Source organism: Citrus clementina, unplaced genomic scaffold, assembly GCF_000493195.1.
Source record: "Citrus clementina cultivar Clemenules unplaced genomic scaffold, Citrus_clementina_v1.0 scaffold_3, whole genome shotgun sequence".
Lineage (NCBI taxonomy): Eukaryota > Viridiplantae > Streptophyta > Magnoliopsida > Sapindales > Rutaceae > Citrus > Citrus x clementina.
Genome location: NW_006262339.1, coordinates 11,675,815 through 11,697,126, shown reverse-complemented (window position 1 = coordinate 11,697,126; position 21,312 = coordinate 11,675,815). Strand labels below are relative to the sequence as shown.

At 32.4% G+C, this 21,312-nt stretch overlaps 2 protein-coding genes and 2 long non-coding RNA genes across 6 annotated transcripts; 1 reads left to right on the top strand and 3 right to left on the bottom strand.

The window, feature by feature from the left end:
* Nucleotides 1-217: 217 nt before the first annotated feature.
* LOC18048330 lies at nucleotides 218-2,338 on the bottom strand. Its single transcript, XR_002906269.1, has 3 exons — nucleotides 2,156-2,338; nucleotides 612-684; nucleotides 218-519 (listed from the first exon to the last, which is right to left on the bottom strand). It is a non-coding gene; the product is annotated as an uncharacterized LOC18048330 (long non-coding RNA).
* Nucleotides 2,339-3,466: 1,128 nt separating this feature from the next.
* Nucleotides 3,467-10,671, top strand: LOC112099527. Its single transcript, XR_002906270.1, has 5 exons — nucleotides 3,467-3,974; nucleotides 4,055-4,118; nucleotides 7,423-7,478; nucleotides 9,878-10,164; nucleotides 10,434-10,671. It is a non-coding gene; the product is annotated as an uncharacterized LOC112099527 (long non-coding RNA).
* On the bottom strand, nucleotides 5,247-11,857 carry LOC18048329 (putative aminoacrylate hydrolase RutD). 2 transcript variants are annotated; one of them, XM_006441041.2, is made up of 11 exons: nucleotides 11,622-11,857; nucleotides 11,313-11,508; nucleotides 11,128-11,210; nucleotides 10,900-11,000; nucleotides 8,852-8,947; nucleotides 8,582-8,635; nucleotides 7,877-8,025; nucleotides 6,987-7,104; nucleotides 6,471-6,558; nucleotides 5,841-6,059; nucleotides 5,247-5,739 (listed from the first exon to the last, which is right to left on the bottom strand). In XM_006441041.2, the coding sequence occupies exons 1-10, from the start codon at nucleotides 11,749-11,751 to the stop codon at nucleotides 5,857-5,859; spliced, it is 1,218 nt and encodes a 405-aa protein (XP_006441104.1). In that variant the 5' UTR covers nucleotides 11,752-11,857; the 3' UTR covers nucleotides 5,247-5,739; nucleotides 5,841-5,856. The 2 variants fall into 2 exon arrangements, with proteins under 2 accessions (XP_006441104.1, XP_024042666.1); XM_024186898.1 differs by lacking the exon at nucleotides 5,247-5,739 and having other exon boundaries at nucleotides 5,932-6,070.
* Nucleotides 11,858-20,050: 8,193 nt separating this feature from the next.
* LOC18048328 (uncharacterized protein At4g00950) lies at nucleotides 20,051-21,088 on the bottom strand. Of its 2 annotated transcripts, none has more exons than XM_006441039.2 (2): nucleotides 20,382-21,088; nucleotides 20,051-20,189 (listed from the first exon to the last, which is right to left on the bottom strand). In XM_006441039.2, the coding sequence occupies exons 1-2, from the start codon at nucleotides 21,060-21,062 to the stop codon at nucleotides 20,118-20,120; spliced, it is 753 nt and encodes a 250-aa protein (XP_006441102.1). In that variant the 5' UTR covers nucleotides 21,063-21,088; the 3' UTR covers nucleotides 20,051-20,117. The 2 variants fall into 2 exon arrangements, with proteins under 2 accessions (XP_006441102.1, XP_024045101.1); XM_024189333.1 differs by having other exon boundaries at nucleotides 20,427-21,088.
* Between the last annotated feature and the right edge of the window lie 224 nt (nucleotides 21,089-21,312).

Genomic DNA, 21,312 nt, shown 5'->3' with positions numbered 1-21,312 from the left:
TTCCTACTCAGAATGATTCACCAACTGCCAAAGACAGTACAATGTTATAATTCCATTCCTTGACCAAACTGTTCGATTGTTTTTGTCCCGAGCGTAAGCTCATCTACAACAGCATAAAAAGATGCTACGAAAATACCTGGGCCTCAACTGCCTTATATTGCCTGAATCTTACGAGAAAAATAACTCAATTGCTTAGAACTTCTAACTGCAAAGTCCAGGCAAAATTGATATACTAAAGAAAAATGGTATTTTAGAGGAAGGACTCTCCTTAAGTAACATATTTGAAAATTTGGCAGGAAAAGAAGGTAAAATGAAAATTAAACAGGCCACACAAAATTTCCAAATGAATAATGTCTCATTTGATAAACTGGTAGGTGCAAATTGAATGAATATTGAACAAGAATGAAAAATCAGTTATGTAATGAGTCTTCCAACCATGAATGATCAAAGAATAGAAACTTACACTAAAAGTTTCCCATTAACGACAGATATCTGCCTTTTCACTTTGTCTGGTTGCAACTGCATTGAGAAATTGAATCCAAGTAAGAATTTATTGAAGAAGCAATAAAGTTAAAGGAGCAAGGTATGATCTTAGGATCATGATGCATCACCTCCTTATCAACAGCTAATGCTGCATACACAATTGATGCATTCTCATTGGACTCGTAATCCACTTCAAAGTCACTGCATGGGAAAAACCATTTTCTAAGAAACAACAAAACATTTCAGGTACAGTTCCTCTAAAAAAAACTTCTGAAAGGTGGACAGAGAGCACTCCACCGTTAAGGGGAAAAAAAATAAATAAATCAATTGTAAACAACGCAGGAATTAAAGATGCTCTGTTGTGTTCCTCAACAAACAAAACTGCGAACAATTCACCCACTCAAGTTCCAATATTATATTTTCCTCGTTGCCAGTTTATTCAAAAATCTTTTAGAACAATTCCAATATTCTGATAATATTACCACTGACTTTACCCTTTGTTTTTTTATGGTTCACACAACATATAACTAAATTACAAATTAGTTCACATGCCCAGTAAATTGCTCAATCCAGAATTTAACAATATGAGCCACCGCCCATCACTTACAGTAAACACCATAACAGAAAATTAGAAAAACTGTTACAATCTTTCCATTATAATTTTATTTTAGTTATTTACTTTATATTTTGACTGTAGTTGGTTTTTAATAAGCCAAAATTAAGTTGTTAGCTGGTTCCTTATTTTGTGGATTCATGGAGCATGATGGAGAACATGCTTAATGCTTGCTACTTTTATGCTTGTTACTTTGAACTAGAATTTTATTTAAAGCTTGATGTTATTCAATAAAAGAGTGTCTTGAGTATTACTATTCTCGCAAGTTGAAAGTTGTCTTTTGGGAGTTTATTAGTTTCTCAAATAACCAATACTATTTTGGAGGTCTAGATTTCCTAGAATTAACCTTTTCTTATTGATTTCCTTCTATTTTGTTCAAGCTACTGTCACAAACATTTGTTTTCGTATCGTAAGCATTATCTTTAAATTTTGTTTTCTAGTTTCGATACTAGACAATAAGAAAAGAAACTTATAGCGTCAACCCTAAGAAGTCGCTATTAGCCTCATCGAACACCCATGCAATCGTGTCATACTTGAAATAAGAACAATTAATAGAATCAAAACCCATGAAGCAGGTTGTCTTCAATATATTCGATATATTGCAACTCGATAAGCAACTCATATTCATCCTAAACAATCATATTAGAAAAGAACACATCTTTCTAACATTAAGAAATATACAAAGCATAGCAGAACCTAAGAACGCTAACATGTAACAGTAGAATTAAACATTTTGGTATTTTTTTCTTTCCTCTTTTAGGAAATAAAGCTTTGAAGACAATTGACTGAAACCCATCTTCAGAAACCAAACCTCTCATATATACAAACAGTACATGAACAAAATGGAACAAACCCACATTGAAAAACCAACCAAAGCATAAAATTTTTGCGAATTTCACAGAGGAAGATAGTAATATTGAATAAATAAAGGAAAATTAACATTTTTCAAAAAGTGGAAAATCCCAGTAAATGGATACTTAGTTGAAACTCTGGCATAATAAATACATATCAAAATGTTAAATTAAAGAAACAGAAACAGCTAAGAGAGAGAATTAAAACCAGCTGAATTCCCATTGCAATGCATCAGAAGGTAGAGCAGCTGCCATCACTTATATTCTTCGCTGCAAAACTTTATTAAAATTAGCCAGTAGGGTTTAAAATAGGGGAAACGGCCCGAGTTTTTTTTTCATTTTGAGTTGAACCCGCACGAGCCGAGTTTTCGCATTTTAGTACAACTCTTTTAGATAATATATAGATTTTTTAAGTAACTTTTTTTTTTTAATTTTTAACATTTAAAGCTTATCATAAATCCAAAATTTATAAGTACAACTTTTGAGAAAAATGATATTAGTTATTTTCTTATCAGGTCATTTTATAATTGTCGTGATTAAAGTTATAATATCAATATTGTAATTAAATATAAATTATATAAATAAAACATAAACTCATAAATTTAACATAAAATTTTTAAATCAACATACATAAAATTTAGAAATAAAACGTAAATGGAAGATAAATAAGTAAATTATTACAAAATTAATAGATTAATGTATTACTAGTAAATAAAACAAAAACTTACCAATATAGTATAAAGCTAGTAAGTCAATTTAAGTGGACACTAAAGCATAAATTTTGGAAATGGAACGTAAAACTTGTAAATAAAAAGTAAAATAAGTAAATTAACATAAATATGGTAAATTGATGTACTATTGGTAAATAAAATGAAAAATTAATAAATATAGTATAAAAACTAGTAAATTAACGTAAACTGTAAAATAAAATATAAACTGTGGAAATAGAATATAAGATTTGTATATGGAGGATAAAATAAGTAAACTAATATAAAATTGATAAATTAATATATCACTAGTAAATAAAATAAAACTTACAAATATAATGTAAAACTAATAAATCAACATTAAGTACAAACTAAAACATAAATTTTACAAATGAAACATACTAACATATAAATAAAAAATAAAATAAATAGATTTAACATAAAACTGATAGATTAATGTATTATTGGTAAATAAAATGAAAATTTATAAGTAAAAATATTGAGTAAAATGATATTAGTTATTTCTCAAAGATAAATTGACGTATGGATTGGAGTGCTTGGTAGGAACTTTTTTTTTTTTTAATACTGTTATACAGGACTGTTACTGATATTATATCAAATATTACAATTAATATTTACAAACAGATTCTACAATTGGGACCTTCGTCATGGCATGTACTCCTCCAAAACGCTGCCCAAATTCTTTAAACCCTCTCAAATATTCGATGGCTGTCCACTCCACTCACATTTCGTGAGGGATAGACTGGCTCCACTCAATTATTTGATAATTGAGAGAAGATTTTAAATAATCTCCATAAATATTTTTATGGAGGCTCGAACCCTTGCACTTAACATTGTAAGTGCAAGGGCTCTCCCATTTAATATTGTAAGTGTAAGGGTTCTCCCACTGAACCAAAGACCCATTGGTGTGCTTGGTAGGAACTTGAGTCATCAATTGAAAGACTTGCAAGTAAAGACTCGAGAGGCAAGGTAAGTCGGTACTCGGTAACTTGTTTGTTTGGTTCTGCATCGCGCATGCTAGAGGATCATATTGGGATATTCCTAAGGGGTACATTTGGTAATTGGATTGGCATCATTCGTTTCGAATCTTTGATTGCTTAATTTGGAATATTACTTGGCACCAACGCAATTAGTTATTTTAGAATCTCTCTCTCTCTCTCTAGAAAAACATTTCAACTTACAATTTCCATTTCGATGTTTTTGCTCTACTTTTTGCTTTCATCAATCAATCAATCAATCGTTCATTCGCCTTCCCAATCACAACGCAAGCTAACTTCTGCAGCTCCCAAGCAAATCCAGGTACGTTCTTTACATTTTTCGTTTCTTCTTCTTGTTATTTTTGTTGTTTTGTTTAATAATTACAAGTATTTATTTTTTAGGGTTTCTAGAATTGATCATGTGAAAGTGAAAAGTGATGACGATCAAGTATCAACTTACATTACGGTATGTCCAGGATCACTATGGATTTTGAAGGAATAATATAAATGTTACCACAGTTTCTGTTTTCTATTTTCAAAAATTATAGAACATTTTGTTTAGATGTTTCTAAAAAACTTATTTCTTCCAGTGAGAAACATCTTTTTATTGTTTTAAGCTGTTTTCTTTAAAAATATATATATATTTTTCAAAACAAACTAGCACAACTTTTATTATTACTTTTTTTTCCTTATATTTCAAAAATATTACAGCGAAATCTCTCTATATTTGTAATATTGAAACCAGATTAATTTGTTTCTATGAGCGGATTATAACTCAATAGAGGTGGAGTTACAAAAATTATTTTTTTAACTTAATTATCTTTATTACAAAGATATAGAGGTAAAATATACACTGTATTAATAATTTACCAATGGAGCATGTCAAATCCAATATATCTATTATCTATGTACCATTGTTAGAAATATGTAAAGTCATCTTAAAAATCTCTAAATGTTTATATTCACTTTGATAAATTTCTCTCGTGTAATTGTATTATGTGGAAGTAAGTTAATTTAATCTAACATAACATATATTCTTGTAATGTATGACTATGTCGAGATGAGTTTCTTTAAGATGACTAAATTTAAAGTTATTCCTAATAAAGCATTATTATAGGGAGATTTTACTATGACTATCTTGTAATGTACGACTATCTTCGTTTTTTAAAATAGTTTTTAGAGAAATTATAATTGAAAATTGACATAAAAATTTTTCATATATATTTTAAATTTATGTCTATCAAGGTTATTAATTTCAATAATAAAACTTATTTAACACCTAGAGTCATTTTGAAAATAGCAATCCCAAACCAAATTGACAGATGGTGTTAAACTGAGATTTTTTGTTCAACTTTCATCCGTGAATTTGGTCGTGAGAAATTCAAATTGGAAATCAAATCCTATTTATATGGAGGAATAAATCTAAAAAAATATTTTGAGTCGTCATAAAACCTTAAACATGTCACTTATTACCTTAAACATGTCACTTATTAGAACAACAAACCAACCACTACACCAAAGACTCTTTTAAGTGATCAATAAAATCTTTTAAAAGTGATTTGATGTTACCTTCATTATCTCATAAATAATAATGTATCCGGCAAAGCTCAAGTCTGATTATTTTAGAAGCCACATCAAATGTCAACCAATCTGGTCCTTAATAGCCATTCCTCTGTTGGGTTTTGACATTTATAAGTCGCGTTTTTAATCTTTGATAACTGACAAGTGTTGAAAATAATAATAATATAAGCAGCGATATTTACTGCCTTAGATGCAAAAACAGGATTCCCTCCTTGAGAATTGTTTTCATTGTGTTTGTGCTGCAAGAGAGATCGGTATAGTGGTATCTGTTAGCATAATTTTTTTATAGTGAAAAAAGCAAAGGCCATCTCCAGTTTATTCTTTCCCTTCCATATGCATATGACTAATTTGCTTTGTTGTATCGGTTGTTCTGATATCTCCCACAGCAAATTCGGGTTTATTTATTATCTTTTGTGTAACTTTTAGTAGATTTACTCAAGAATCCTGTAAGCAAACTGCTTAAAACACAAAGTGCCACGCCATTAGCGCGACAAATTGGTGAAACCCTGCAAAAAGAAGGGATAGAAACAGTGAGGATATTATGTATTGTTTTCTAGCTAGTTGTTTTTGTTCTACAAGAAAGATCGGGAAGCAAACTGAAAATTACCAGTAAAAAAGAGGGTTCACTGCATGCTGGCTGAAGTGGGAGAGGCTCGCACTCTAACCGGTTTTAGACTCTGTAGAAGCCTTCTCACATACTCAAATGGTAACACGAAGAGGCCACAGAGGTATAATAGATAAAGACGTAGCTTCTCTAGTGGGCCTGAAACATAGCTTCTTTGTCCCGAACTTGTTCTTACAAATGACACCCCTTTCGCCAAAACCCCTGACAAAGAACTGAAAATATCAGCAGAAAATGTCAAAGACTGAAAACAGAGTTCTGATGTAGAAATATCAAAATTGCTAATTGTCTCCCTCTCAATCCTGACCAGACAGAGAGGAAGATAACCTAGCTGAAAACAAGTTGACCACCGATGATTTTTGTGTCTGGAAAAAGCTTCAGTGTTGATTTAAGCTCTTTTAAGTAGTTATCATGTGTCCTTCTGGAACTCTTAGGTTTCCAAATCCATGAACATAATATGGGAAACACGGGAACTCTATGGATTAACCACGAGTTTATCTTCATAGACAACTCAGTATGAAAAGCTTCAACCCATGTTAGGCAAGTATGCTCTAACATTATTGCCCACGCATAACATGGAAAAGAGAAAGACTATCTTGATTGTGGCATGCTTACCAGAACTTGTCTGGGGCAGATTAGTCCAATCCTGCGGGCTTATCTTCTTTTCAGATGCCTTGATCAAGTCGATGAGAGCTTGATTGACCTGAAATTTCAAGAAAGAGTTTAACGTGTATAAGCTTAATTTGTAGCCAAGTAAAATTAAACAAATATTAGTAATTTAGGAAAGTAAAACTTCAAGAAGAATTGTGACATCTTTCTACCAATAAATTCATAACATTATTTTACGCGTGAAGATCTAATTCAATCCCAGTTGTTCAAAAATCTTGAGTCACTCAAGATCAATCCTCAATATTAGGAAGATTAAGGTAGTTTGTCCATAATTACAAATGTAAGGACCCTTCTGTCTCAATCAAATTCAATTATGACAATTTTTTACTGACTTTGATAAGAAAACTTTCCCAATTAGTTAGCACAACTGTACTCCATTTAATAATTCATTAATTGTAAATGTCTCACACAACCAATTGGACTACTTGCATATTTGTCCGATCTGTTGGGCAAAGGAAATACCTCTTCTGTCCTCTCATGACTTACAAGATGTCCTCCAGGAAGATCTATCATTCTAGCAACAGGGTACAGCTTCTCTGCTAGTCTCCTTGCATAACAGATTTGTGCAATGACATCACGCCTATACATTCAGTGGAGCGAATTAATATTTTTGCTCAAATTCAGTTATGTAACATTCAGTCATCCATGTATCACTACTAGAAATGCCCAAAATATTAACCAGCTCCTGCACGACCTTCTAAGTTCTATGTATCTTAACCTATTTCCAAGTTTGCATGCGTATACATTTGTTTTCACTTTGTGCTTGTCTGTGCATGAATGAAACAACAATTCTCTTGATCGTCTGAGATTAAGAAAAGCATTGAAACAAAACTAATACTCTTCACTCCGAAAATACCAAATTCTTGCCAAATACTGTCATCTCCCTTGTTAAATGCAGGTTGATTGCAAACTTTGACAATTTACTGTAAAGCACAGCACGGACTTCCGTTTCAGGTAATTTTTCCCAATTTTTTTATTTTATTATTTTTTCACCAAGAACCCAGTTTTAATTTCCTATCAGTATTTGGAGCCTATCTCATAACCTTATATCTACAGAATCCAAGAATATATAAGCATATTGTTTTCTTTTATGATAATTGACATTATATAGTTTATTAATTCGTGAAACAGTTTGATAATAATAAAGAAACATTTTGCAGACTTCAACTCATCTAAATGATATTTGAGAAATGAAGTTTAATTTTGTAACAAATTGTCACTCCTGTATGCCCTATGCATATTCCTTTGCAAGTATCTTAGAATAATAAAATCATAAAGCATGTCACTTTAATAATATAAATTTAGACAAAATTATATGACTATGTTCATGTGCATTATGGTTGCTCATGTACCTGCCATGAATCACTGACACAAGAAATCCAGCTGAACGAATGGTTTGAATGTCTTTTTGTGTCATTTTATGCATCCAGCAGGCATGGATTTGACCATCAAAACCATAATGAGACTGCATTCCAGTTGCTGATATACCTTTTACATATTCCTGTGAGTAACATATTTGAGGTCAAGCTATCAGCATTTTCCTTGAAAATAGGTATATATAAAATAAGAACTTTAAATATTGTCAATGTTGTAATGAGTTAAGGAAACTACAATGATTATCTTAAAATAAATATCCATTACCAAAAGAAAGCCTAAGACTGTCAGGCCCAACTGAATCACTCAACTGATATCATCGAGGGTGCCAGTGAAAACGCAAACCTTGAAAAAGAAAAATCTCGAAATACTCAACCAAATACTTGGTTATCTAACTACAGCCTCTTGACACTACATGCCAAAAGCCAGATAGCAAGCAAAACTAAAACATAATTTTGTAGACAACAGACCAAAAACTGAATAATTGACCATTTCACTTGACTTAGATAGCTTTATCACCCTTGATTTGTAGGATGCTTAATTTTGAACAGATAGGTGACTACCAAAATGACACCCCAACCTGAAAAGTCCAGAGATATAAAGAATAACAGTATCTTACTCCAAATTCAAGGGAAACAGGTTTGTTAAAATTATATGATCATCTAGAAAACAAGAGTTCTTACTTGATATAAAATTGCTCTTCTAGTAGAAGATCCAACATATTCTTCAAGATATTCCTGCACCCATGTCACAAATAGTAATTAGTCTGAAAGGAATCTTACCACAAACACAATCATCTTTACACCATTCCCATCCCTTTCAATATTAAAAGGGTGAGAAAAACTAGTGGAGAAAGAATTGTTTCTAGAACATTGTTTGAAGTTCCAATTCCTAAGTAATGACATCCACAGTTAATTAGCAAAATAATAGGTAAAACATGAACTTCTGTTTACCTGTGAATAATGAGTGTCCAAGTCCACTGCTGCCCTTTTCTCTGGGGTTTTTGCCCTAAAGAAACGGATTGCAATTGATAATGTCTGGAGATCAAGCTGCAGGAAAGAAGGTCATTTGATGATCTATAGTTTCTAGATATTGCCTTTTCAACTGTTAACATACTAATAAGTTTAATTTCTTTGATAAATATTTAGGAAACAGAATGAGTTTTATTTTTAATCAGATTAAAGCTAGTGTGTCAAAATCATATGCAAACTAAAGTTAAACTAACTAGAAATCTTGTTCATCATAAATTCATATGGAAATTTCATACTCTAAACAAAGTACAATATCCACTTAGATATAGTTGATATGGAAATTTTGTACCAATGTGCCTGCTTACAGTACAAGTTCATGTATTAGATAGTCTTAGCCATAGTTTTTACGACTTGACCATGTCCTAAGCTGTGCTTCACTGTCTTCATGTCTTAGATTGTCTTAACCTTGTATTTATTTTTCTTTTCCCTGAATGTTATTACCCAGAAAAGAAAATCTGTACAATTATCAAAAATTGCATTATGAATGTATATGTTCAATTTCTGCCTCCTCGATAGTAATATGCATTGCATTGTAAATATACAAATATAAGCATATATGCACTAAATTTTTAAATATATAATATTTCAAAAGAAGCATGTTGTATATTTCATGCAATGTCATGAGTTGATTGCCATTTGGAGCCCAATTGAACCTATTGACCCTAGCTCTTCTCTCTTATCCAGTTCAATCATTGGATTAAAATCATAATAAGTAAGAGATCTATTAAAAGTTTACAATGAAAAACATCCGCTGATTCTGGTTCTGATTCTGATTCAGAATAGTAAAGTGACTAGAATATAGCTTGGAGACATCTCTATTAGAACTAGGAACCAAAATACTTATGTCCAATTGAAATGCTCGCATATTTATTATCTTGAAATTTTTGAACATTTCTAATCATTGAATATGATTTGCCCAAAGCCTCCCTGCCTATTGTGTGAGTGCAGATAACGGGCTGATCATGCCCTAATGATTTAAACCAGTTGTTTAATCATTATGCACTGGTCTCTAGGCAGACTACTAGAATATCATTAACTTACAAAAATCAGATTTTCCAGTAATATAGAAGGCAACCCTATTTCAACCTAAGATTCAGCAGGCTGCTAACAAGCTTCATAATTTTTTCTTCATTGATGACCACTAACACTGGGAAAAAAGAAAAGGAACGGCCAGTCCCACAATTACAGAATAGTTTGACCAAAGCATGAGGAATCCAGATCTGGTTTCCTAACAGGTTTGTCCTTCAAACAGTAGAAATGCCTAACCAGTAATAGCTCTCATAATTTAGAAAAATGCATTTAGTATTCCAAAATTTCTATGTCCTCATAAATCATGAAGTTATCAATTTGTACAACTATTAAGTACGGGTTCATCAATTTTGAACCTAAAACAAATTGAACTGACTCAAAACCCACCCAACCCATACCATTGCTGCTCACTTTGATATTTCACAAAGATGATTCTAAGTTTGAAGATTCATTTTTTTGTTTTCCCCTTTCGCAGGAACAAGATAATCTGCAATGCCACTTGCAAGATTAAGCAGTCTTCCTTTCCTGCCCCATAACTACTGTTTCATCTCAAAAGTGGGAGGTTGTTGCATTGAAGTGGAGTTTTCAAATTGAAACTTGACCAACAGGAAAAAGCTCTAACTTCTAATGTTCAATATCTATTAATTCTTTACTCTTGAAGTGGATTTATCAAATAGCTCTACTTTTTCTTCAATGGCATCCAATTATTTTCACCAGAATAGTTCAGTCATTTGCTTTATAACGCTGGTGATTTTTTAATAGACTGAGCACTAAACCATAGAATCGTATGGTTGCATTATATCAAAATTAAAAAGCCACAGCACCACATGCAAATTGAACAAACCAATAAAACTTGTTTTAACTTAATGATACAAAATAGAATTCTATGTTGGCATTGGTAATCAACAGAAAACACACACACACGTGTGCGAGCGCAATACCTTAGGACAACATTGAAAACCTCCACCAGTTACATTCAGTAAAGCCAATGACAGAACTCTCTCCGGCACCATAGCTGCTAATTTGCAAGCTATCATAGCCCCTGATTCGATATAACAAAATAAAGCAAGCTTAATTCAGAACTGACCAAAAAAAAAAACCACAAAGGCAAAGTGCATAAATTCAGCTCACAGAATAATCAAAGAATTATAAAAATGAATGATGCTGACCCATTGAGTGCCCAAAAACATGGGCCTGCTTCCAGCCCAAATGATCCATCAAAGCAATCACATCTTTTGCCATTATTTTTGTCCTGCAACCAGCAAAAATTCCATAAAAAGATAAAACTCGTTAATTAAAAAAATTTAAAAAAAAGGAAAAAACAAATGGGAGGAATTGAAAAACAAAAACTCACGTGTACTCGGTCTTCTTAACGGGCACGGAGCTCCGACCCATGCCCCGATTATCAAATGCACAAACCTCGATTCCTGCGCCACCATCGCCACTCTCAACTGAATCCTGAAGTATGGTTTCATCATCGTCGTTGGGCTTATCTGTGCCAGCCAATCCTTTTAGTTGCGGGCCCCACGCATCGTGTGTTCCGGCCAATCCTGAACCCAATGATGATCGTGCAGTCAAAATTCAAAATTAAAAAAAAAAATCTGAAATCCAATTCAGTTCTGAGAATGAGAAATGAAACCAAAAAAGAAAAAAACTCACACACCTGTAATGAGGATGACTTTGGTGGGCCCGCGGCCGTACGTTCTGTAGAAAATCTTGATCCCATTGTCGTTCAGCGCCGCGTCCGGGGCGGCGCTTTGCTCCTTGCCGCCCACCACCTCGCAGTACGGCATCGACTTTACGATTTTTATTTTAAAAAAAAAATGATTTTTAACTTTCAACTCGACGAGAGATTGATTCAAGGTGGAACTTTGGCGTTTGGTTTGTTTTTCGTTTTGGTGGGTGTTTTTCAAATTTTGACGAAAAAAATTATATATATAAAAATTAGAGGTGTCGGGTGCTCGAATCGTGGCAGGTCTACAATGGCCAGTTGCCACGTCGGATGGTCGGCTGGAGTGACGCAGGCGCGTTCTTTTGGTCAAAGTCAAATCTCTTACTCTCACAAACACAACTTTCACATTTTCAACAATTTCCTAACGTGTATGTATAAATGTACATAAAGTTGATTAGAATATACTTCATAACTTTTAAAATAAAAATTGACTTCTAAAATATATTGTTATTCATAATTCTAGCTAGAACGTGTCAAATAAATTATCACAGTATTTTTATTTTTAGATATATTTTCTTTTTATACTTGTATTCATATACAATATATTTTCTTTTTATACTTGTATTCATATAACACGATACGATCTTCTAACAATAAGTTTTAGATAATTTTATTTTTAAATTATCTTTATCTCTTTGGTTGTTAGCATAAATATAATTGTTATGGTTGCATAAATGTAGGGAACATGGGGTTTAGTTGTACTCTAATCAACTATAAGTTGTATTAAAGCTATTTGTTCTTTCAAAATATCAAAGATATGTTTGTAAAAGTTTAAATTTCTTCGAATCTAACATATTTACCATTTATTTTTACATTTTATTTAGACAGATAATTCTTCTTTTTAACATAATAATTTGCGTAGATTTTAAAAACTTGATCGAGTAGTTTTTAAATAGTTTTACTTAATTAGCTACTCGTATTTAAATATTGTCTACTCTTACTTAAAAAATAAAAATAAAAAGATAAAAGAAAGTTATGCCATAAAATTGGATGGCAGCGATTGCATGAATGTTGAATTCTAATTTGGAAAAATAAAAAATAAAAAAGGGATTGGTAATAATTTTACTTGGATCCAGTCATGGGTTTTGAATAATCTTCTGTTTGTTGATTATCTTGAAAATTCAATAGAGCTGTGGCTCAATGTTTTTGTATATTTTGTTTTATCTCTATTATTTTTGCATTTATAATGAGGTGGTGGCACGGTTCTTGACTTCTTGTCCGTGTTTGCTTGCTTTTAATGCTTTAGTGGACATTATTTGATTATCTAGCTCATTCATGGCTTAACGGATAAGATTCAAAATCTTGTTCTATTCATTGCCTTCTGTTTCCACCTTCCTACTCTTTCTCGAAAATCCAAAAGGCAAACATAGTGAATAATTTTTCTATTTATTTTTAGTTATATTATGAATGTTTTTTTTTTAAAAAAAAATAAAAATAGAATTCCAATCATAATTCATGGGGGCATAATTAAAATCTTATATTAAAATATCATAAAGATTACTTTAGCCACCAAATAAGTCTGTGATTGACAATAAGCAAAACTCTTATAAGCGTAATCGAAATTACATAAACGAAAGTAAGAGAGGAAATTGTATATAATTCTGGAAGAATATTAAAGGTAAAGTAAAAGTCAATCAATTTGTTTAATTCTGGCTTTAATTGAATTTGATATTCCATTTTAGGTAAAATAAAAAAGAACTTATATTATTTGATTGAGCATGGCTTCACCTTCGCCACATAAAAGATTGATTGAGCATTGATAAAGACAAGAGTGAGTGATAATGCATGGTAATAATTCGTAGCCTCTATCATAGCATCGTATTTTATTCGATCATTGAAAACTTTTTGTGGCCAAACGTAAAAATAAAACATTAATGTTATGATTTGGACGGCTGCTATTGTTACACGGTGTCACGAATTTGAAAATGACCGCTAGTTTTAAGTTTTAAAAACCTTGCATTCGTAGTAAATGTTGTATAAATGGTTGGCTTAACTATTTTCTGAAGGAAAAAATATTAAAATTGAGACCACTACACCTTTTGTTTCACTTTATAAATATGTAGGGGTATATATTTGTGGAGAATGACTAATGTGAAGAATTGCAGTAACAATAGTGGAATTTTATTGTATAAAATAATGTGTTTACAGTTTTTATATGTAAAAAAAAAATAGTAATAGATAAATTGTAGAAAAATAATGCGTACTTGAGGGCGCATTACAAATGTTGCTCTTCTTAAGACGTTATTTATCTCCACTAATTGAATGATGCACATGCATTAAGCAAATACGCCCCACAAATAAAACACTTATTTATTTGCTTACATTGAGCATCGACGAAAACAAACCTGAATACTCTTGAACGTTGGATATTGGATATTTGATGCATAAAAATAGGTGTTATATGATTAAATTTGTTTTAGAAAAGAGAGTTGAGAAAAAAGTGGTGTAAGATCATTATTTTCATGTCCAAATGACATAAACATACCTTTATTTATAGATGTACTTGTATCCCTCTGTTCAAATTGTCATCGTTCATGATACTCCTTCATTCATGGCTGTTGGATTAAGATTTGATTTTGCTCAATAGTTCAAATTGAACCATCATCATTTCAAATGAAATGTCACCATAAAAATGTGCATTTTCAAATGAAGTACCACCATTAAAGGATGCATTCTTAAGTGAAAAAATACTTTTTTTATAGAGCAAAATTAATTGGACATGTCTTTATAATAAGACATCATTTATTTTGAAAATTGATCCAACAATCCTCACCATTTTCAAAATAAATGAATTCTGAAAAATATCTCGCACAAGCTTGGAAAACTTATGCATACATGGAGGTATCTTTTGGACTTGAACCTTCACTTAGTGACAATCTATCAAGACTAATCAAGGTGACATGGTACACAAGCTTTGAACCAGTGATCTTATTCGACTAACTGGATATATCTCACACACAATTTTTCAAATTCTCAAGTATTCTTTAGGTGAGACGTGGATGGGCTCGGTGTTTGCATCTTGTTTTCATAAACATTTTAGGACTTGTTCGATATCCTTTTTCAATCATTGTTTTCATTTTTGTTTTCATAATACATATATAATATATGTTTGGTAGACTAAATTAAAAAAGAAAAGTAACAAAATGACAAATCCAAATTCACTTTTATAACAACAGTTATGAAAACATGTTAAACATATTCTCCAAATATTACAAACTAAACTAAAAAAATAGGTTAAAAAACAAAACCCAAGCTCGTGACTCCTCATCATTTTCTCTTCGGCAACAGCCCTCTCTCCCCCCTCATCTTTCTCGATCTAATTATAGCAGATCTCCATCTAGCAACACTCTCTCTCTTTTTCTTCATCCAACAACACCTTCTATGTGGGGTACCAAGAGTATACATATGGGAAAGGAAGCAGATATGCGTTGGAGTTTTTTAATCTATGTGGCACAGTGGTTAAATAACTGCTGCAAAAGTTATTTAACCTTTTACGGCATGATTGAAACTATCCTTTGATAATGAAATAACTACCCAAGCCTTTAATGGTTGGATAACTAACCATGATGAGTGCTAACCGTTATGGCAGTTAGTTAGGAGTATCTATCACAAAGGGATTGACTGTAAATTGAGGCCAAAAGAAGAAGAAGAGAAAAAGAAAAACCAAGATGCAAATGCAGACCAAAGTGGTTGGGGTTTGAGAAATACTTGAGAAAACTAGGTGAATAGTTTTTGGAGAGAGGAAGAAATAGTAAGCTCAGTAACCTCTTAGAAATCAGTGTATTTCAATTGTAAAATCGTTGATGATTAATAAAAAGTCAGCAAGTGTGTGATTGTCCTCATGAACGTAGGCCTAACAAAACCAAACCACGTAAATCTCCTATGTTATTCTGTTTACTTTCTTTATGCTCTTATTGTTTGTTGTTGTGTGAAATTTTCTTGATATTTCTTTGTTTGTTCCACAATCGAGTTGAACAGGGTACCCGAGCTGTGCCAGAGAACAGTTAGGGTACATAAGTTGTTCTAGCCAATTAGCTAAAAAACTCGGCTTGTTTTATAAAGTCAAAATTATTTAAAATTTTAATTAAATTATATAAAAACAAACACCTCTAATTAACTTAATTGGTTAAGTCATTAAGTTAATAAACAAACCCTCTGAAAATCTCTTCAGACGTCTAATTTTTATTTTATTGTAGAAAAACTTATGTGGCCAAACACAAAACAAATCGTTGCCTATCCTTCATCTGGACCGAAGCTATATTTTTATACTCAACGGCTAATGTTGTTACGGGTTTGAAATCGAGCGCTGAAAATTAACTTTTGGTTTAATGGCACAATTGTTTTTTTTTCATTTTTTTCTTTTTTGAAATTAGTTCACATTGAGAAGAAAGTTACTTACCCCACCATTCATAAAATTCCACTTCCAAATATTTCTTTCTTCTCTTTGGAAACGATCATCAATTGCAAGGGTTTGATAAACGGCTCCTCGAGATAGATACAAATGAACAATATCTCTATTAGAAACTTACAAAAAGTTTTCTCCGCACACTTGAAGATAAACAATTTTGTTTAGAAGTGATAACTACATCTATATATACATATATAATGGAGTTATTTTGACAATTAGAACTTCACCAAATTTTAGGTATAGGCTCTTTCTTGTTACAGGAACAATTTTCATAAAGAGATTGTACAAGATGAGTTATCGTACAATTTCTTCAAAATAATTACGTTGTACAAAATATCAATTCAAATTAAATAAATTAAAAAATACTCTTACTGTCGTCCTCTTATTGTACGTACTTGGTCTCGAAGGAATTTGTTCAATTTTTGTGTCACTCACTAATATATTATTGGTGGGTAATTTTTAGAGACATCTCCTGAGATTTAGTGTATTAACACCTAAATAGAATATATCTATGTAATTACATATACTTCCCATGCCGTTAGTTACTAATTAAGCTGACCGTTAGTAAACATTTAAAATTACTAAAATATCTTTCCTGCTGAAATAATAAATTATTATATATAACTTTGGGAATTCTGTTGGCAGTGAGAATTCCATTGAACCCACTTTAATGGTGATGTTAGCGGTTGTTGGGTGGCTTCGGCGATGGCCAAAGGGGCGATGGGGGTGTGGGGGTTGCGATGAGACAAAAGCCTACTTGGCTTAGTGTGTGTTGGTGGACACAGTTGATTCAAAGGTTGTCGTGAATGGGGTTGGTCGCCGGTGTTAGGAGAGAACTCCGTCAGTGGCAAAGCACCACCACCCAGAAGAGCCATTGGCCAACCTAAGCCTTGTCCTTGGTGTAAATAACAACAGCCTCGAGACTCCTTGCTGGGTTAATTCCAGTGCGAGTGATTGGGATTGTGGCCAAGTGTACCATGAACACATCAAATCCAATGGGGAGTGGTGCCAAAACCTTGAGAAATTAATTCCAACACAAAAACATCAGAAAAAAAAAAGAATAACTATACACTTGCGACATACCAATACCATTCATTTACACGTGAAGCCAATAAATTAAAAAAATGAATTAAAATGAAGAAAGAAAAGGAAGAAAGAAGCAAGCTGGATTCTTCACGAAGTTCCCCAAAAAGAAGAAAAAGGCACCGTCCTTGTAGGGCAATAAAATGTGCTTTGCCTATTAGTCAAATACAATAAAGCCCACATCACAGCCACATCTGCTCATGCCTCTGTAATCTCAAATCTAAGGCAACAAAGCTTATTATATTAGCTGACGAATCTTCTCAGTGAAGAGAAAACGCAAAGCAAAAGAGACACTTCAAAAAGCCGCGTACTTGGGTTAATATGTGTTGGTGGACGCAGTTGATTAAAAGACTGCCGTGAATGGGGTTGGTTGCTGGTGTGAGGAGAGGACTCCGGCAGTGTCGCACCACCACCAGCCGCCAGTGGAGCCATGACCGACTGGTCAAGTTTGGGACGACAGCGGGCAAGTGGGTCAAAGTTTTAATGATTTGGTAAAAGCAAATATTGTTAATTTTAAACATATTTTTACACATTTACCCTTTTATCTGACGCTATATGTATTTTTATATTAACTGTAGGGGAGGTATAAGTAATTACATGAATACATTCTATTTAAGTGTTAATATACCAAATTTCAGGAGAGGTCCTTAAAAATTACCCTATTATTGGTAGTGGGGTTGAAACTTGAAAAGGGCACTAAATGAGCCTACGTATTTGTTAGCTGTTACAATAATCCTTAGTATTAAAGAATAATAAGAGTAGACCAACAATTGTGTGCTACCTGCTATCGAGTTTATTGGATCTTGGGTCAGAAATGGTGTCCATAATGGGCTTGACAACTGAGCCTAATAATGGTCTTTCAATATCATTTGACCCCATTTTTTAAAATATAATAATGTTAAAATTTTTAAATTAATCTAATTTCTTTCTATACCCCATTTATTATTCCCCAACTTTATCCTTCTTCGCTGCCTCATCTTATAGTGAAAATTATGTAACCCGTCATCTCTTTTCTCTTTTACTACTTGTTCTTCTTTCATTTTTTTTTCCAATTACATTTTAAAATCATAAAATCAGACTACAACTTAATCACTCGCAAAAATCAAAAGAAAAAAAAAATTAAAGATATGCACTTAAATTAACTTCAAGAAACAAAATTAGTCCTCAATTCACTTTGAAGTCAGCCTTGCAAACTTTCGCATCAACTTTTCCATACGTTGAATACACATGAATTTTAGGGACTTTTTATAATAGATATGCGAAAGAACAAATGTGAACATAATTTTTTATTTTTTTAACTCAAGGCTGAATTTTGTTCAGCCATTTTATTGTACAAAAAAAAAATTATTTTTTAAAATGAATTTATTCTTCGGAATCACTTTAAATTTATAGCATGAAACTTCAGTTGGGTTGCTTTTAAATGTATCTTCGACTTTCATGGAACTTTAAGTCTATAAATTTACAAGAGGGCTGAAGACCGGCCCTTTTTAGTTACTTTAATTAAATATAACATTATACTTTAATTAAAATCTAATGACTGTCTAATGAGATAATTAGTAGGGATAAAATATCACCATTCAAACACTAGACCTTCAAAATATTTTTATTAGAAAGCTATTTTTAACTTTTTATTCACATAATATGTATGTTATGTACAATTAGAAATATTGATATCTACAAAAAAAAAATCTACTAAATTACACTAAGGGGTCGTTTGTTTTTTTAACTTAACGATTTAATTGACTTAATTGCAATCAGTTAAGTCATTAAGTCCATTTGTTTTTTTTTCAATTTAATGAAAATTTTTAGTCATTAAGCTAATTTTTTTTAGCTTTTTACTTAATCTACAAAGCCTTAATGACATCATTAAAAAATATTCTCCAAAATATCCCTATCTAATTAATTAATTTTCATCCATACCTAAATAAGTTTAATAATTAGCATTATTACTCTTCTCTATGACTTATAATAATATAGTGGTAGACTATTATTATTTTTATTCCTTATTTTCTTTAAATTAGCATTATTTATCTTTATAATCTTTAATGAATATTTTTCTTATAAAACATCATAAAAAACAATAAAATTGATTAACATATACTAATTTAGAATATTAAAATGTTGTATTCAATTAAGCATGATTATGTTATGAAAATATATTGTCACATATATGTTTTTTGAGATATCACTAGTTGTTTAACAATTATAATTTGTAAGGGCACATGTAAAAGTACTAGTTTTCAGATTTTTTAAATTAAAAAAAAATAACTTAATACTTATTTTTAGCGATTCAGACAAAAAAAAATAAGCATACTATTCAGATTCAGACAATCAGCACCATTCAAAATTCAAACTAATTCAGATCTATTCAGATTTCAAATAAAAAAAACAAATGCTGCCTAAAATCTATTATGGCACAAACAAATTTTCATTCTCAATTTATATCCTAATAAATGTATTTCTACACAATTTTTTGAAATTGGGAGGAGAGTAGTCTAACCACGTTTTGTAATTTAAACCCATACAGATTCTGCTACATTATCGGTAATAGAAACTGGACTAAAAAAGTTAGCGGTTGAGATTCATCATCAATCGTTCAATTGTATTTCACTTTTTTTTTGGTTTTTCCACAGAGAGAGGGGGGAAAAAAACAGCAATAATAAAGAACCATCACCATCGAGAGGCTGGTAATTTCTTCTTGATATACATTATTATCATCATTAATTATGGGAAGGATGTGATCTCACAGCTAAAGCCAGCACAATATTAATAATATTCATATACATACAGAAAATTTCAACAAGGTGGAAACTAATGAGTGGCTGTCCATTTGATTTGGACACGTCAATTTAACTGTTCGTATCAATCAATGAATTAATTAATTAATTAGTAAACTAAAAGACTAAGAGCTACCCGCTCTCTCTTCTTCCTCATCATCAGTTTCTCCTGCCTCTCCGTCGACTCCATGAGAGCGGAACCACTTGTCTAAAGCCTTCGCAGATGCTCGTCTGCAATTAAATTGAAAATACATAAAATTTGTAATCACATGCACTAATCTTAGATTAAAGAAAAATTTTGAACTAAACTCATGCAAGCATTATAAGCAAAATATATATATATATATATATTGATTCATTTTTAAGGAAAGAAAATAGGTATTTTTTGGAGGGATGATAATAATTAATTGTTAGTTAACTCACCAACAAACGTGACTTCGTTTGAGAGATGCTATTCCTAAAGCTCACCGATCTCTTGCTAACCATCTTCACTCTTGTGCCATCCTTGTTACATCTATCACCGCCGCCGTAGCTCCGGTCGCCGCCCGCGTCGCATTCAACGTCGGGAAATAAAAAGTCGAAACCGCTCCCGATCCCGAAAACAACTTCCTTACTGTTATTACTATTCTTTTTGAAACTTCCCCACCTGCTTGACCCGAACAGAACCCTCTCCTTCCTCCCCCAAGTACTCTCCGGCGCCGGACCCCGAAACGACCCTCCTTTCCTAAACGACCGCCCTCCGCCGCCAACGTAGGGCCCGTCGAGCACCGTCGTCGGGGAAGGCATGCCGGAGGAGGCGACTTTGGCCTCGTTTAAAAGCCTCGGTGGGAGCTCCAAACACCTTACTACATTTTTAGGTTTAGACTCCCCATCGTCCCCGGCAGCGGCACGACAGGGCCTGGGCTTCCCCGGAGCTTCCTCCCATTGGAATGGAACTGAGGCTAGGACTTTGATCGGCGGCGTTAACATCCCCGGTGGCTCCATCGATATTGCCGCCTTATTATTGCTTGGAAGTGAGAGCAAAGATAGCTTTGGCACTGTACTGCTACTACTCGATCTCGAAGTTAGATCATGACACTCTTTTTCCTCTGAGTCTAAAACCATTTTCACAAATTCTTTTTTATTTATTTTTTAATGCTTTTGGAATCATAAAGATTATGAAGGACGAGGTTTGATTTATAAGAGAGAAGGGGAGGAAGGTGGTGAATGTGAAATGTGAGGACCAGGGGGTCAGTTTCATACAAATTAAAACGCTCCTGCCTGGCGCTTCTGCTTCACGAGAAAATGCAAAATTTTTAATTTCTTAATTATTACGAGTAAAATAAAAGTAAAAAAAAAATAAAAATAATTAGGA